Here is an 18,259-nt window from a genome sequence, read left to right on the forward strand (position 1 = left end):
GGAGCCCACTTTGGGAATGTTATAACCCAGGCCTACAATTTACTGGATTCAAGTGTTTAAAAATGGTATTGTGCCCCTTGCAAAGGAGAAAGTATAAACACAAATTGGTGTATGTCATATTTTTAGACTAAGATAATTAAAGCTCTTTGAGAAATGTCTATGGTTTGTGTTTGCTTTTCAGCTCCAAAGCCTGAATTGCCAACTGGAGAGAAGAAATTCCTTTCTTTGAGGCCTGAAGAAAAAGGTGAGACCAGTTTTCTTCACAGGGAATTTCACACTATGCTTTTGTAAATGAGTTATTGTTTTGAGCTTGGCTGTTGTGTGCAGTAGATGTGTGTTTGACAAACATCGTTACAGATTCTCTTGATACTATCTACTCTAATTCTTGTGCCTGTGGTGTTATGGAAATGTGTTTGGAGTGATTAGGACAACAACTACACTTTTACAAAATGTGTATTTCTTGTTTATTACATTAAATTCTGAAACATTTATCTCACTGCATAATAACATAGTTGCTTTTTAATTCATTTAACTGTAGTTCTGTGATAGTAACGGCAGTTTTGAATAGTAAGTTGTTAGAAATGAAAACATTTGTTGCTGCTTCTTAATGTTTTGGCCAAAATCAGTCTCTGATGGAAACAAAAAGAAAAGAAAGAAATACACAGAACAGTTACAACAGTCCTTATACAGATGTTAACTGTCACGATGCTCAGAAATTGAGATTTCTTGTCCTATTAACTCTTGCTATATGCAGTGTTTTCTGGTTCCACAGAATTTGCAGATATTTACCACTTTTTTTCCTCAAATTTAAAGGACACCTGTTTTCTCTGAAGTAAAGCCACTATTCTCACCCAAAGACATTTCTGAAACGCTTGTTTTCCGTATTTGAAAGACTTGCGAAGTCAAACTGTTTAACTGTTTTGACTGTGTTGAAAGTCAGAAGCTTAAACAAACATGCTGGTTGGGTCTTAAAGAAGACATTCTGGTATTACTGACAAAAGCATATAACAAAACCAAGCTCTATTCTGTGAATACTGAACTGTGGCTGACCATGGCTAAGCAACGTTCCAACAAGTGAGCCTGATCAATGGGTTCCTTGTCTTATAGAGCATGTTTTCAGGTGTTTCATATGAAGAATATGTGTTAAAATCAGCTGTGTCACCTCTACATGCAAGCAAACAAGTTATTTTTTATCTGTTGGAACAGTATCTTCAGCTGTATGATTTTTAGAAGTTTTGATCACTTGGCTCTTTAGAAGTTTAATTAAACTGAAGTAAGTTTAGCTTTAGACTGGTTCTGTTGGTACTATGGTGTTAACCTTTGCGTAGTTGAGTTAACTATTTGTGGAGAAATAGAGGAAGAGGAATATTGAGCGACAGTATCCAAAATGCTTAGGAACATGAAAGCTTCTGAAAAATTAAGTAAGGTAGAGAACTGTCCTTTCCTGTGGTACAGGAAATGATAGAGGAAAATTTTCTTGTATCCAGTTGAAGGTCAAGTCTTAAAAGTTAATTAGTCAGATAGCAGTAGCGTGTTACTAGAAGAAATGCCCATTTATCAGTGCAGTTTTACTTGTGGAAAAATAACCACGTTAATATAATGATTAAATCCGTGAAGTATGAAATCATGCTGTAATTAGTTAAAATATATAATTGAGCAGCTCTAATCACACAGCATCAAACCATTTAAGTATTTTATGCCTTTTAGGAGATATAATAAGTGTGACTTTCATTGCAATCAAAACTTCAAAGCAGTACTCCTATAATTATTTCTGTATTTGTAGTGAAGGACACTTAGTGGTATCATGTAGGAGTTTTTGTCCTGTGTAGATGTATTTAGATTAGTATTTGTATTTCTGTTACTTAACTGCTCATTTTTAGCCAACCCTGATCTTTTTCATTGCGGAGCAAAAGCTGAAAAAGCAGCTTGCCATTTTGTCCAAGAGAATTGTCCAATTTCTGTGCTCATGGTGAATCTTGACTTTTGGTATTAAGTTTTTCTACTTAGTTGCGGTTGGGTTTTATATTCAGATTTTGAGTGGGAGTAATTGAAGGGACGACTGACACGTGATGATTCAGGAATGCGACTTGACGACAGCATTTTCTCTGCCCTGTTTAGGAACTCACTTATTCTTGAAAACAAAAGGCGTAATTTTCCACTTGTTCTCAGCGTAGATAAAATAAAGCGAGCTGATCTTTGGTAATACTGACTGCTGTTGGTCATTTAAAATTTAAATCTTGCATATATATCAGTGGGAGAAAGCGACTTAGCCCTGTTGACGGGCTGTTTTTACACAGGACAGTCAGCACCACCGTGTGGCAAAAACCTTCCTCTACTTTCAGTATTTTATTTTTTTACTCAATACTAAGAGAGACGGGAAGGAGATACAAACCACTTAAAGCTGGATTTTTTTGGTGTTCATGTTTCCTCCTAAGGTTCAGACATCCCAAAGTAGGAAGACAGTTCTGCCCTGGATAATGCTTTTTTTGCTGAAGAATCTCTATGATCTGTTTAGTTCCAAGTATTCCTGTGGGGAAAAAAATTGGTGTTTTCCCATTTTAGGGCTGCAGAGCTGACACTCAACAGCTACAGGACTTATCCAAAGGGAGTCAGTCGTAGAGTTGTAGAATAGTTTGGGTTGGGAGGGACCTTCAAAGCTCATCCAGTCCCACCCCTGCCATGAGCAGGGACATCTTCACCCAGATCAGGTTGCTCAGAGCCCCGTCCAGCCTGGCCTGAGATATCTCCAGGGATGGTTCATCCACCACCTCTCTGGACAACCTGGGACAGGCTCTCACCACCCACACTGTAAAAAATTCCTTCCTCATGTCCAGCCTGAATCTCTCTTCCTTTAGTTTAAAACCATCACCCCTTGTCCTGTCACAACAGGCCCTGCTAAAAAGTCTGTCCCTATCTTTCTTCTCAGCCCCTTTTAAGTACAAAAAGGCTGCAATAAGGTCTCCCTGGAGCCTTCTCTTCTCCAAGCTGAACAACCCCAACTCTTAATTGCTAGTTGTAGACCTGGCAATTAAAGCACTTGGCTGAGATGGAGCTGAACCAAGTTTTGAACCCTACCCCCAAACCGATAGCATCTGTAAACATTTTATGTTAGACCAATGCTTGGTTAAAAGCGAAGTTGTAGGAGAAGAGAATGGGGGTAGAACAAAAGGTGAAGATCATTCTCTCCATCCCAGTTTATTGATTTACTGCCCTAACTGTAAAAGACTGTAACTCCTACTGTAACCTAACAATGATCTTTAAATCCTCAGTGCTTTATGCATGCCTAACTGAGCTGTATCGTAGTTGTACGAGGAAAAGCAGATGTGCTCTCGATATCCCACTGGTTAAGGAACATAGGTTGAAGACTATTCAACCAGCATTTGTGAAGCAGCTTGACTTTTTCAGTAACTTTTCAGCTTCTCTGGACAATATTCAATTAGGTTGTGCAGTCATAGAACAATAAATATAACTTTTTTTTTTGTTTGATTATGCACACTTCATTTGTATCTTGAGTTTGTGGGAAGATAGACTCTATCTAAAGTAAATTCAGTTATTCAGATAAATATTCATTTTTCCCCTCTTTTTCCCCTAGATAATTATGATATTTTCTGTGTATGGAAGAAGTATAGTTATGACAAAATAAAAAAACAACCCTGCTTTCTTAAGAGAAAATCAGGGGTTTTCATAGAAAAGGGAAAGCAGTAGCAGCAGCACAAAGAGATTCTTGGTTCTTTTATACACAGGGCAAGAATGTGAATCCATGATTTCTTACTACTGTTTCATGTCAGTAGAAAGACATTGTGCTTACTCCAACAAAATGGTTTTTTTAAGTTTGGTAAGTAGTTTGTATGTTTTGATAAGTTATCACTTATGCACTTGCATATCTATTTTTCTCTTTTATTTGATCTTCAAAGGAAGTATTTCTGACAGCGGTTGCTTTCTAATGGATTAGCACTGTAAGAACTCTACACAACATGAGTTTGTAAAATGTTACTGTGAATTATTTTGTCAGATGAAAAAGGAGCTTTGGATCAGAAGCCTTTGAAGCCACAGGCTCCTCAAGTACCACCCAAGAAGCCTATTCCTCCAAGCAAGACGAACAGCTTACTGAGAGCGGGGATTCTGCACCCTAAACGTCCAGAGAAACCTGTTTTGCCATCATCTACATCCAAGTTAGTATAACTTAACTCATAATCACCAAGTATATTTTATTTGGTTTGTTGTTCTGTTTTCCTTCATGGATGAGGTAGGAGGAAACGTGTGTTTTAAGGGCGAAAAGGATGCAAGGATCAATTTTGTCCTACACCTACCAGTGTCTTGGTTCTCCAAATATTCAACAATATGAATTTATAGTTTTCAAATTCTTTAAGAGGTTGAATCCATCTTGGAGTAAGTATTACAACATAACTAACCATGCAGCAGATGAAGGTACAAGTCTGTGGGCTGATTTGCTTTAAGCCTGCTCCATAATGAAAAAGTCATAGCTACAGTAGCTATAGTGTAAAATATATATCTAGATAGATAGATAGATATGCAGGGTGCCATATCCATATATGTATATGGATATGGCACTTGAAAATTATTATTGTATTGGAAAAAATGCCTAAGATTTGAGGTGCATCAGCATTCAGGGTTCCAACACTTTCTATGGAGTAAGACAGATGGAAAGGAAGAGCTGAGCACAGTTAGTACCTGTGCCAAAGGTTCTCATTGTAGGTCACGTGCTCTTCTGGGGGTGAAAACACTTACTACAGAACCACATCCAGTCTCTATAATCTGTCTTGAGTATTCTCAGTTGAGTAACTGGACAAATAGGGAAGATAATAGCAAATAATTGCTCATTTTTTCATTTAGATTCACTTTTTTTTCTTTTCACATGAGTTTGAATCAATTATTTATAGTGTTTCACTAAGACGAATTTGCATTGATACAATGCCCCACATGCAGTTTCCCTTTTGTCCTCCATCAAAATATTGGCTAGATCCTTACCCGAAACTGTAAATAAACTACTGATGGATAACTGTCCCTTTGGGGTGTTTATTTGATTTGAAAGAACCATGAGGAAGGAAGGTCGTGATGGACGTGACCTTGTACAAATACAGGAGCAGAATTGCCCCTTCCTCAGTTTAAAAAATAATTATGGATATAAAGGGTTACACATGTGCAGTAAATAGAGGTCTGTAGTAAACTGTGGTCCTTTAGTAACTGAAAACTTTAGATCTTAGAGGTATTTAAGTATGTTTAAGTGTCTGAAAGTTTAACATTGCTCTAGAAAGATAAGGCTGCTCTCTCTTCCTCTACTGCAATAAAACTTTCAAATAAAGGATTTGGGAGAGGAGTTAATGACAGGGACACAATGAAGCTGGCAGCTGGTCCATTTATGTACTTTATATTTACGCTGTGACATAAATGATGGCAAGAATTGTAAATGACAGTGTCATCCGTTCTATTTTTGTTGGTTTGTTTGGGAGGTTATTTTTTTTGTCCCTGGATGATGTGACCAGACATGCAAAGAATGCATGGCAGAATAAAGACCCTATATGCAATGTACTTCTGCACCCAGAAAGAAATATCTTGTTCTTGGCAGCTTTTTTCTTTATAAGAAGATTTTGATGCCAGGAAGTCTATTTCTGAGTATTTCAAGAGATATTACTCAGTTGCTACTCAGCTCTCATGTTCTCTGTTGCACTGAAGTGTAATATTTTAGATTTAAGTGCCAAAATGTGCCTTGAAGTAGAAGTTTTGGATAATTTTTCCAAGGGGATTGTACACGTTTGACATCTCTGCAAAAGCTGAAACAGAATTGGCTTTTCTAGGACTGGAATTGCTCTCCGAAATACTTGATTTTAAGTATGTCTTGTCATCTTTTTTCTTTCTTAATACAGATCTAACGGGGAGATTGTTTCTCTTCGACCGAAATCTGAATTTGAGCCAGTAGCAAAACCAAAGTTAGACTCTGAACCGTTACCACTTAGACCAAAATCAGTAGAGGTAGATTCGCTTGTGGTAAAGAGCTCTAAAGAATCAGGTAAGAAAAGAATAAAACATCCTTTTAGGTCTTTCTGTTTGGATCGCGGTATTTTACAGGGTTAAAATAAGCTTTTTAAGTGATTTACTCGAAATGCCACAGTGCGATTATTCTGGTTCAGGAGGAAAATCTCCATTTCTGTAGAACTGCTGTAGGTAACTGGAGATAAGAATCAGCATGCGATGCAGCGGATGTCAGGAGGTTGTTTGGAGGCAGCTGATGAGCTCCGTGTTGTAACAGATGATGGGAAGGGAGGAATGTAGGTAACAGTTTGTTCTTCTAACTCAAAAGCATGGGGTTTTGCTATGACTTTTATCTCGCATTTTTTTTTTAAATTGTTTTTTTTACTGACCAGTTTTGTTTGTTCTGCTCTTGCATTTCAGATAACTTTTGCTTTTCTAGCTAACTTGTGTATTTTTAGTAGTGCTTTTACCTTAAAATTGGGCCAACATGGTATATCACTTGAATTTCATGCTTATGGCTTTGCGCAGTGTGCCTTGAGCCAAACCTGGCACCTCTTTAAATCTCAAGTTGTCCAGTAAAAACCTTGATAGTGGTTAAAGCAACCACACTGATCAGGCTCTCCGAGCTATTATATAGGTAACTTTTGTCCTTTACTGACAGCTCAACTGATTCCTGTCCTCAACTCGCCTTTATTTTTATTGTAGGACTGAACACTGCAGAAAAACCTGTAGTGAATTGTACCTGCAGTGTTTGGCTTGCATAGCTCAAGTGCAACCTTTCACCTCAGAAAAGGTTTTAGTAATAATACATTTTAAAATAGTATAACTTATTTTTTTTAAGGCTAATTAGGATATTTAGGTTGTAGACTAGTTGGTCCTAAAGTTTAATAAGTTCACCTGAGAGATAAAAATAATGCATTAAAAACTAAAGCAGTTTATGGATAGAAAAGAGTACTCCTGACTTTTCTGTTAAGCATTTTAAAAGTACTTCTAAGCTAAAATGCTCTGTATGAGGACAGGTTGGTTCATGTATGAGAAAGCTGGACTTCAGCGGGTATTAAAATACCCTGGAAATATTATGAATACTTTCAGTTTTATCCTAAAGTATTTATAAGCTATTTTTATGTTAATTCCCCAGTAAAATCTATACATGTGCTGTAATATGCCTTGTTTTAAAGGTTTTGAATTGGTGGTTTAACTCTTTTCTCTATTTAAAGTTGAGTTTGAATGAGAGTACGGGAGAAACACTTTCAGGCCAAAGTAAGCTGAGAGTTGGAAGAGCAACGCACAACCTAGTGTTAAAAATGTGAACCTTGTCCTACTACTCACGTGTTAATCTCTAGGATTATGCTAGATGTGTTATAGTGTAGCATAATGTCATTTATCCCCAATTGCAATTTCATTGCAATTGTCTTGGCATCTTTGATAACCAGAATAGCAACATACCCTGTTTCCCTAAAAATAAGATGGGGTCTTATATGAATTTTTGTGTCAAAACTTTTTACTTTTTTACATATATAGCTGCCTGGACACTATTTAAATTGCTTTTTTATTAAATGAACTGTAACTAGGGCTTATTTTTGGAATAGGACTTTTATTTTGAGCATCCTCAAAAATCCTGAAAAATCATGCTAGGCCTTATTTTTGGGGGTAGGTTGTATTTTTGGGGAAACAGGGTAGCTGTGATATTAGATATTCATATATATACATATATATACAAAACCTAATTTTATAGAGATTTTTTTGGGAAACAAAAATATATTCTGATTTGCTAGCATGAGGTGTTACAGGCTCATGGAGAAACCGGGGATTTTAATCCCTAGATGGGACAGGGACAGGGGTGCATAACAAAGAAGTGGGGAGGTGTGTTCAGTGGTCCTGGTTTGGTGCAGAGCAAGTGGTGGGGGCTCCATCAGTCCGTGAGGGGATGCAGCTCTTGAGGGAAAGCTTCAAAAATCCTCTGGTATGTGAAATTACCCTTATTTAAAATGAACCACGTAAGTCACAAATAGTTTTGCTACTCTTGTGAAAAGGGACTAATCCAAACTCCTGCCATTAAAATCAATGAATCTCATGTTTATGTCTGTGTATAAATTGTGCTGCTAAAGACATACTACTCTGTGCAGCAGCTAAGACTATATAAAACCACAAAGATTTTAGGTCCATATATGAAGTTTAAGAGTGTTTAATCTTATGAGAACTAGAATAGATACTAAAACATGGGGGAAAATGTATGGCTGGGGTTGACAACTGCATTGCCGGAGTGTCTTTTTTTTTCCTTCTTTCCCCTTCCCACCCTTCCCCTTTTAGATTGAGAACCTGAATTGAATGAATTTTTAGAAAACCAATATCTTTAAGTACAGGTCTTATGTTATTTTGCAACTTAGTTTGGCCATGATGTGCGGTGTAGGTTGAGCCACCGATTTATCCCAAAGAGAAGCTGTAAATATACTGTATCAATAGGTAAAAACAACCCACCCCATAATAAAATTACACCCCCAGCCATCAGATAAGGACAAATACTCAAAAACATTCAGAAACATTGATCATGTGGAAGTACCTCCTCTTGAAGATTTATTTGAAAAATTGCGTAAATGTTTCTCTGTTCAATTAGAATGAAAGTGTTGTAAAAGACTAAAGCTGTAATTCTAGCATGCTGAACATGTAAAGCGATTCTGTTTCTTCTACAAATGTTTCTTTTTCCTGCTTTATAAAATAATTTTTTTGTTCAGAATCTTTTTCTAGACATTCCTCTCCTTGACTTTTCTTTCCAGATTTTGTTTCCTATCCTGTTTGCCATGTTTCCCTTCTTACGTGTCAGGAAATTACCCTACCCTTCTCCATTTTGGTAAGATAACAATCTATAAGGAAATCCAAATGCTTTATGCCATACACATAGCCTCTTCTTAACATTATAAACGTAATTTTCAGTTGCAGTTATTGATACTAAAACTTTTGGGTTTCAATTTAAAATGCTTTTTTTTGTTTGTTTGAATGCCTGTTTTCCTTAGCTGTTAAACAAGGAGTTATTTTAAGTATACTTTTAATTTAGGGACTTGTAGAGGTTAAAAAATAAAAGGAAAAACTTTGCAGTCCGGGTATTGATTAGCCCAACCTGGTGTTTATAGTGAAATATGTTCAATATCTGTAGGACTTCTGGTGTATTTAGGTCAAATGGCCTTATCTTGCTGTAGCACAAATTAGCCACAGGTTGCATAGTTGCTTGTTTAGTATTATGAGTCTTGTAAAACAGTATTTGTGAAAGTCACTTATTAGGCACGTGCTTAATTGCAGCAAATACCTAACTACTGCTCAACTGCAAATTTAAATATTCTAAAGCTTATATCTGTCCCGTAAATTTTGGGGGTGTGATCTCAGGAAGATGAGTAACAGGAAAAAGTACTGCCATCTGCTCTTACTCTGCAGATTAATGTGAACTCTTGTCTTCTAAAATATTGGATACATTTCACTTCTATTATGGATTTCTAAGCCCCGGCCGCATGAGATGTCGCAACCATAATTTCTTTAGACATCCTTTCAGCTTTGCTTCTTTTTGTGAAGGCTTTTTAAGACAAACTGCTGTGTATACACTTGAAGCATTCACAGATTGTAACAAAAGGTCTCACCTAATTGTGTCTATTAAAGCTCCTAATGGTTCTGCGATGTATGGATCCATGTTAAGCTTGCAGAAGAGACATTTTTAATAGTTTGTCCTAAGAAACTGTTTAAGCTTAGCCCATCTTCCTAGAGTAAAAGGTGCTCTCTCTCTGCCTTAAATATTTTTTTACTTAACTTATCCCCAGATGTATAGTGTTGCTCTTTTGGCACCGTGATGGAATTTCCTTTAACTCGTAAGCTGTCTGTAAAAAAGTTAATTGATAAATTACTTTATTGATTGAAATGGGTGTAAATTGTGAACTTTCAGTGGGTTTCATCAGTACCTCTATTGGTTTCAGAGGGGCCAAACTTTCTCCTAAAATAACCAAGAATGCTGTTTGAAAAGAAAAACAAACAAACCCCTAAACCCACAACAAACCAAAACCACCACCACCAAAACCACAAACCCTAATTCCCACCAGCCTGTGTTTCAATTTTTTTCCCTGTACCAAAGCAACAAAATGGAACGGTAAAAAGGAGACTGCAAGTATGGTCAGAATTCCCTCTGACTGTAATGTGCTTGTAATATTTTAATGCTCAGCAATTCTCTCAGTTGGAGCAGTTTTCTTTAGAAGCTCTTACAAAGAGGAAAAAAATCCCAGGCTTTAGTGTTATCCCACCATCTATATTAAAATCACATCCAGTTCAAGACTGTAGCAGTCTTCATCTTCAAGCTTTGTCAAATACTGTGTTGTTTGGTTGGTTGTTTTGGTTTTGGTTGTTTTTTTTTTAGAAGTACACTTTTTCTTAATATGTGTTTTCTTAATATTCTTAGTATGCCTTATTGTCGTGGTTTAGCCCCAGCCAGAAACTAGGAACACAGCAACCGCTCACTCTCCATCCCCACTCCCCTAGTGGGATGGGGAAGAGAGTCAAAAAGGGAGAAACTCATGGGCTGGGATAACAGTTTATTAAGACAGCAAAAAGGGGAAAATAATAATACACTATTATTACTACTAACTAGATAGATAGATATAATTGATGTACAAGGCAATTGCTCCTGAAATCCAGTCCTGTACAGCTGATCCCAGAGGAGCGGAGACTTGGACAGCAGTTCGTGCTCAAACACACTAATGCTGAACAGCCTGTCCTGGCAATGAGAGCACCCTGGTCCTGAGCGGCCGATCCCAGCAAGAGAGCAAAAAATCACAAAACACTAAAAAGGCCAGAACAGCAAAAGGCCAAAAATTAACAAAGTAATGAACCAACAAACTGGAAAAGCCGGCGTGAGATTTATACAGAGCATGACACTAATGGTAGGGAATATTTCATTGACCAACCTGGTTGCCAATCTAGGTGCTGTCCCACTATTCCCCTTTGCAGCTGTTCCCTGCAGCTGGACAGTGGAAAAGGTCCTCGGTCTCCATGGCAACAGCCAAAACATCTGTGGGTTCTCACTTTCTTTTCATACCAACTCCAAAACACAGCTTAGCAACTGGAAAGAGCGTAGGAAGTTGTTATCACATTATTCATGTACTAAATCCAAACCACAGGACCGTGCTAGCTATTAAAAAGAAAAGATTCTAACTACTATGAAGAAAACTAACTTGATCCTAGAAGAACCAGCACACTGATGTTTGCTTTATTCATGGAAACAAGAGCTGGCATTACATTCTTAATAGGAACTCAATTTACAATTTTTATTTAAATTTAGTGCCAAGTGAGTTTTTCATTTCTGCAGAATGACAAAAGAAGGATCATTTAAAGGCAAAAATTCTGAGATGGGGGGAAAAAAGCATATATATTTTTTCCTGCCTTCTTGTTACTTTTTTGATAATGCCTAACTAACGTAAATCCTGATTTACATTTTGGCATGGGTTAGTGCTCTGGGATTACTGACCATTGAGTGAAGAACATGAAGATACACCCCTTGGTCACTCTTGCTTGACTTCTAGTAAGTTAAATATTTTATTGACACAGACTACAACAGGAATACCTTCATAGTTAGTTATCTCTCATCCTCTTTTCCATCAGCTGCTTGCCATTCATCACTGTTCTGTTTCTTCCTACTTTGTTTTTCTTCCCTGCTTTTTTACATTGCAAATATGATCACATGTTTACAAAACACTGCCTTTACATTCTCTTTAATAGCATTAAAAAGCAGCAAACCTGATTGGTAACAGATGGTGTTAGAAGAGCTTGCATTTCAACAAGCCAACAGGTGAAGCAGGTGAAGAAGTAGGCAAGTTCAGGGATGTCCAAAGGATGTTAATATTTTAAGGACTTCAGGTATAGTTTTGCAGAGTAGAAGACATAAAAATCACTTAAACGGTGCAAAAGTTAATTCCTGTAGGTATAGATTAGTTTTGACTAGGCTTGAGTAGAACTTGTAGTTATCAGACTAAGTCATCCAAACGCAAAGTGTCATGAATGGTCTCAAGTGTCATGAATGGTCTTGGCTCAGTATCCTTAGGGTGTTTTGTTTTGTTTTATTTTATCGTTATCTGACTTTTTACTGTAGCTTCAAAATTAATGAAAAAATAAGGAAAGAGTCATAGCTTCTGATCGATAAATCATAACGTCATGTAAAAATCAGAGATTGCAAAGAAAAACCCAATGCCATCCTCCTCCTTCCCCCTCCGCCCCCTGCAAAAGAAACAAACAAAACCCCAACAAAATAAGTCCCTCCAAAACAACAATAAAACCCAAACCTTGAATGTTGCTTTTGATGCCCACAGCGAATGTTGTGTGGTATTTTAGTTAAACATTTTGAGTCTCTAAAATGAGTCGAATGAATTTGTGTTGTATAATTGTACATAGTATCCAAAATCTTATGTCAGTGGTTAAATCAAAAAACTTACCTCATTGCACATCTGTTCACAGGTAAGTATTATTGTTATTTTTGTGGAGAAATTGTTAAGAAGTCCAGTTATGAACATGACGAACTGCTTATATTATTAGTTTAGATATGTTCTGTTCTTTCTATTACTTTTGGTTGTTTTTTTTCTAAAGTTGCCTCATCCTGTAGGGTGTAAAGAATTTCTACTGATCTAAGAGAGTTTACCTAGAGCTGTGAGCATGAAGAGGCTGATCAGCAGAGACATCTGTATGATTTAATAAAGTGTGAGAAAAGTATTTTGCAATGTTTTTACGGACTTTATGAAGTCATATATTTTCTTTAGGCAAATAACTACATATCAAAAAAATACCCTACACAGAAATATTTGCAGTTAGTGTCTTGTTAACTTACTTTAGTGATCCTGTGGACATTACCACGCTGCTTTTATTTTTCTCTTGGTCACCAAACTTGGATTTTCATGCATTTCATGCAAGTTTAGTGACAAGAAAATGTGCTCTCCTAAAGATTTGGATATGACACCTCTCAAAAAACTGTCAGAAATATACTTTTCTCCAGAGACAGATCCATATTTTGCAGCACATTTTCAGTTGAGAACTTGAATATAAATGCTAGTTGAATCACCTCTTCTTTAAGGAGTAAAATGTGGTTTCCCAGATATGCCAAGGTCATGTAGTTGTTTCATATGGCGTAAAGAAGTGATAAAAAAGAACGCAGCAAAACCTACTGGTCTTGATGGTGGTCTGTGTTTTCATCTTCTTCTAGATCTGTTAAGCTTTGATGACCTAATAGCTACCTCAGATAATCTATCGCACCCTACTGCGAACCGACCCAAGATGCCTGGTAGGAGGCTGCCTTCACGTTTCAATAGCAGTAGTCCTGTGAGTACATTGGGTGTGTTTTCCTTGTAGTGAATTAAGCACTAACTTCCCAGGAAACAGGGTTGAACTGGGAAAGTCTAATTAACTATTTACATGAGAGGGAAATGCAAAGTGCCGCAGAGGTTCAGTTCCTATAGACCTTGTCTGGAGGAATATCCGTTGCCAGGAGGGAAGTGTACATAAGAGAGACAATGTGGCTGCATTGTGGCTGAAAGATTATTTCTGTACTCTGGAGTATTACTGCAGTAAGTATTCACGTCTTCTAGCATCACTGATGGTGAAATAGGTGTTGTCATAGAATCATAGAATAGTTTGGGTTGGAGCAGACCTTCAAAGGTCATCCAGTCCAACCCCTGCCATGAGCAGGGACATCTTCACCCAGGTCAGGTTGCTCAGAGCCCCGTCCAGCCTGGCCTGGGATGTCTCCAGGGATGGGGCATCCACCACCTCTCTGGCCAACCTGGGCCAGTGTTTCACCACCCTCAGTGTAAAAAATTTCTTCCTCATGTCTGGCCTGAATTTCCTATTAAGTACTAAAAGCCCACAATGAGGTCTCCCCAGAGCCTTTTCTTCTCCAGGCTGAACAACCCCAACTCTCTCAGCCTGTCCTCCCAGCAGAGCTGTTCCAGCCTCGGATCATTTCTGTGGCTCCTCTGGCCCCTCTCCAACAGGTCCATGTGTGTCCTGTGCTGAGGGCTCCAGAGCTGGACACAGAACTGCAGGTGGGGTCTCACCAGAGCAGAGCAGAGGGGCAGGATCACCTCCTTCACCTGCTGGACATGCTGCTTGTGATGCAGCCCAGGATACAATTGCCCTTCTGGGCTTCAAGTGCACATTGTCAGTTCCTGTCCAGTCTTTCATCCCTCAGCACCCCTCAAGTCCTTCTCGGAAGTGCTGCTCTCAATCCCTTCATTCCTCTAGGCTGGATTGATACCAGGGGTTGCCCTGACTCAGCAACTTGGCCTTGTTGAACCTCCTGAGGTTCACATGGGCCCACTTCTCGAGCTTGCCCAGGTCTCTCTGGATCACATCCTGTCCCTCAGGTGTCTCAACTGCACCGCTCAGCTTGGTATCATCCACAAACTTGCTGAGGGTGCACTTGATCCCACTGTCTATGGGACACAGACATATGTGCACACACGCACAACTCAGAAAGTGTCTTTAGTGCCTTACGAGCCTAACAATATACAGTCTGTAGCCACAGCAAATTTGTAATTTAATGTTACTGTAAAGCAGGACTTGTTATCTCATGTGTTAAGACGTGAGATTCTCAGGCCAGGAGAACCAGGTGGTGCAGAGACGTTGAAATCTATTTCTGTCATTGGATGGTGTATAGTTCAGTCATACCTGTTACCATCTGCAGTTGCCGCCTGTTAATGCTGCTGTTCTACGGAAGCACCTATGGGCTCCCAGAAGCATCAAGAACTTGTTAAGTACTGCAGAGATGCTTGAAAATCCTTCCCAAGCTTCCTATGTTTGGTTTAGATTGAGATTATTTAAATTCAGATTAATGCAGAGTATTGTGGAGAAGGAAAGTTCTGCCTGGCAGGAAAAGAAAACCATGGTGGTCTAGCAATTCAAGTTTGAGTTGCTTGTGCTTTTTTCTATTTTTTTCCTTTTTTGTCTATCGCATCTTTAGAAAAATGACAGTTCTTTTTTCATTACTTTTAATTTTTGTTTTAATTCTGAGAACTTTTTTTCATGTTTTATGAATGGTTTACCAGGCAAGTCAAAATGTGAGTCCGGAAAAAAATTTGAAGGTGCAGAAAGAAGAAGAAAGTGCCAAACCAAAGCAAGTTGAAACAAAAAAGGTATGATACCAAGGAGCTGGAGAAGTACCAGCAGCTGAGTGTTCTGTTTGTCTTGGTCATTTGTTCCTCTTGCTCATGTTTCCTCTTTAGATTGATGCAACCGCCTAAATACAAATTATTGTATTTAAATGCAAATGAGCCATGTCATTCGGTGTAGAGTTCATATTAGAAATTTTAGTATAAAGATCACCCGTTCTGATAAGAACTGTTGTGTCAGGTAGCGTGAAACTGTGGTGTCATTTGACAAATAAGCTTCGTGTCTGCTCAGTCTTTAGTCCTCCTGACAGACAGAACAGCTGAGCAGATCAGAAAGATGCACAAGATATTGTTTGTGATGAACCAATGGGCTCCAATAAATCACTTCTTTGTTTTTAACTGTAGAGAACTGCACCATGAGCACTTTTTTTAGTGACTACAGGAACCTCAGCAAAATGCTTAATAAAGAGCTGTATAAAATAACTATCTTGCATACTACAATACTCCCTTTGAACTGTACATTGTTTTTTACCTTTTGGGTAGAAAATGAGGGAAATCTGTGTACATGTAGCACCCATACCAGCACAACACGTATGCTGTAAGTGGTCAGCTCATAAAGATTTTAATTTCTTAGCTTTCTACTGCTGTATTTTTTCAGCCATCTGCCTTCAGTCCACCAATTCCATCTTCATCTCAGAGACCAAGTTCTGTTATCCTCAACCTTTTTCCTGGAGACAACCAGCTTAAAGGAGAAACGGATGATGAAAAAGTTTCTGTGGAAGAGCTCAGGACTCAGATTAATGATTTGATGAGTTTAGTAGATGCACTAAAGAAAGAGCACGGGTAAATATTTTCTGTCTCAAACTTCAAAGGGATAAATAGACATCTTCCAAATGTATTTAATGCTAAACTTCTTAAAAAACAAACAAACAAACAAACTATATTAGTATACTAATATTTATCAGAACTTGTTTCTTTAGAAATTGATCCAACTAGATGTCTTAAATATGTACAAATTTGATGTCTGATTATTTTTTGAATTTGTACCTTTAGTAAAGACTGATCTGTGGGAAATTTATCTTTGCTATTTATTTAGTTTTACAGCGCAAACATTCATTTTGGTACTATTTAAATGATGACTACTGCCAGCCAAAATGGCTTTTAGAGCGCCCTCTTGAGAGGTTATAAAGGATCAGGATCAGTTGGTCTCCCAAGCAAACTAATAAATTATGAGTTCTGGAGATTAATGAACTTTATCGTCAGCAACTTGACGATAATTCTTAGCACTTTCTTGCCTGAAAAAAAAACAAACGTGTCTTAGGAACTTTCTGTTATAAAGAGTTTCTCTTCTATATATGGAAATTGCAGGGTTATTTTGGTTAAAATTCAACTCTCCAAGTAAATTAAGAGAACAGATTTTTAATTAGCCTACTTAAAATTGTAATTATAAGTTAGTTTCACAATAATAAGCAAGAAGTGTTGAGAGTTGGTAGAAGCTTGTGCTCCCCCAGATTTGAGTACCTGATCACCACTTGACATGTACTTATGTGTAAGTTTTATTTATAAGATGTACCATCAGACAGTTATTATGTGAATTCCTCTTGTAAAATTCAGACTAGGTCTGTGCTTCTGGTTTTCGGTAATGTGATTTTTTGTATTTCTCTTATCTTAACTACTACTAGGAGAGAACTGGAAAAACTAAAGAAGGATTTGGAAGAGGAGAAGCTGTTGCGAAGTAATCTGGAGGTAATATTAGCAATTAATGGAGAGAGAGGTTTAGAAGTATGTATGCTGAATTTGTTGCCACCGAAAAGTCTTAACAAACCCACTCAACCTCTGATTTATCGCTGCGTTACTGTGTGGTTGCGCGAATCCCTCACGAGGCAGTTGGATGTTTGTAGAAGATTCACGGTTCATCCTAGTTCAGATTTCTTTATCTGGAAAATAATTTTTAACAATATGTTTGGGTGTTGGGATGTGAGTTCAGTTTAGCCTTACTAGATTCTCTTCTTTCCTAGAGATGTGTCCAACTGGACACGTTCCAAGAGAGACAAGATTAATACTTCGCTTTTGTAAGACTTGAAGAACAAATTTACTTTACTTTTTCCTTGTGTTTTCTTTTGATTACATAAACTTGCCTAAAATTTTGATACTGTTTAAATATTGAGTGGATAATTTATAGAGAGAACAGAACGCATCTGAAAAATTTCCTTACGAATGGATGCCACTCCTCTCAATTCCTTAATGAAGGAGGCTGCCTGCGTTACAATATGGTTCCATTCAGTAGTTAATAGGATGAGGTCATTGTAGACTGGTACAAAAGGGTGTTTTATTTGTGAAACAGTATTTCTTATTGACTACAAAGCTACTTTTGAAACTTGAGAAGAACTTCTCAAGTCGTTTTATTTAATGGATCTCTAAAGCAGTCAATGAAACTGCCTGAAATATGCACTGGGGGTGAAGAGGAGGTAACTTCCATGTATCCTGTAAGTCCATTTCAAGAAATACCAATTAATTATGACACGATATTTTGCGTGAAGGCTTCTTTAGGAAATTAGGCTGGTGTGAAGGTGCAGCATTACGTGGGGACATGTCAAGTGATTCCACAACCCGACTTGAACTGCTTTATTCAGAGTGGTTTATCCAATTTGATGTACCAGAACTATAGGCACATTTTTAATTATTTTAAATTCTTGTTTGTTTAACAATATAATAGTTTAAAATCAGATGTAAATGCTGGGCTGTGAAATGTTTCTGTGTCATGATTTTATTTACTAAAGTGTCTTTGAAATATTAAGGTTATAATTTTGTTGAAAGCTCTGAAGACTTCGGATAATTGCTGCTTTAGTACTGACTCTCTTTTCAAAATGTCCATTTTTCAGCTTGAAATAGAAAAATTGAAGAAAACAGTGATGTCTGCATGAGACAACTATGGACTTAATGTTTTTAACTCACCAGGAATTCAAAGCAGAACACAAGGAGAACTGACTCTTATTTCATAATAACGGATACTGATGTTCTACAGTCTTAAAGAAAAAAAGTTATAATAAAAAAAAAGGAATATAGTCTTTTATTCAGAGAGATAAAACAAAAAAGAATAATGGTGTAATTTTTTTGCCAATATAAAAGAGGCCTTATTTCTTACT

General features: G+C 37.5%; 1 protein-coding gene across 1 annotated transcript in view; it reads left to right on the forward strand.

Annotated features, from left to right (window-relative positions):
- Positions 1 to 18,037, forward strand: part of CD2AP (CD2 associated protein) — a gene marked incomplete at both ends in the record, with an annotated part of 71,578 nt that extends 53,541 nt beyond the window's left edge. Inside the window, 8 exons of the mRNA XM_080342891.1 lie at positions 182 to 244; positions 4,013 to 4,172; positions 5,886 to 6,028; positions 13,211 to 13,326; positions 15,051 to 15,137; positions 15,772 to 15,956; positions 16,796 to 16,859; positions 17,996 to 18,037. Of these exons, the coding sequence (XP_080199017.1) occupies positions 182 to 244; positions 4,013 to 4,172; positions 5,886 to 6,028; positions 13,211 to 13,326; positions 15,051 to 15,137; positions 15,772 to 15,956; positions 16,796 to 16,859; positions 17,996 to 18,037 (860 nt within the window). The remainder of the gene's footprint in view (positions 1 to 181; positions 245 to 4,012; positions 4,173 to 5,885; positions 6,029 to 13,210; positions 13,327 to 15,050; positions 15,138 to 15,771; positions 15,957 to 16,795; positions 16,860 to 17,995) is intronic.
- Between the last annotated feature and the right edge of the window lie 222 nt (positions 18,038 to 18,259).

This window comes from Nesoenas mayeri (assembly GCF_963082525.1).
Source record: "Nesoenas mayeri genome assembly, chromosome: 3".
NCBI classification, from domain to species: domain Eukaryota; kingdom Metazoa; phylum Chordata; class Aves; order Columbiformes; family Columbidae; genus Nesoenas; species Nesoenas mayeri.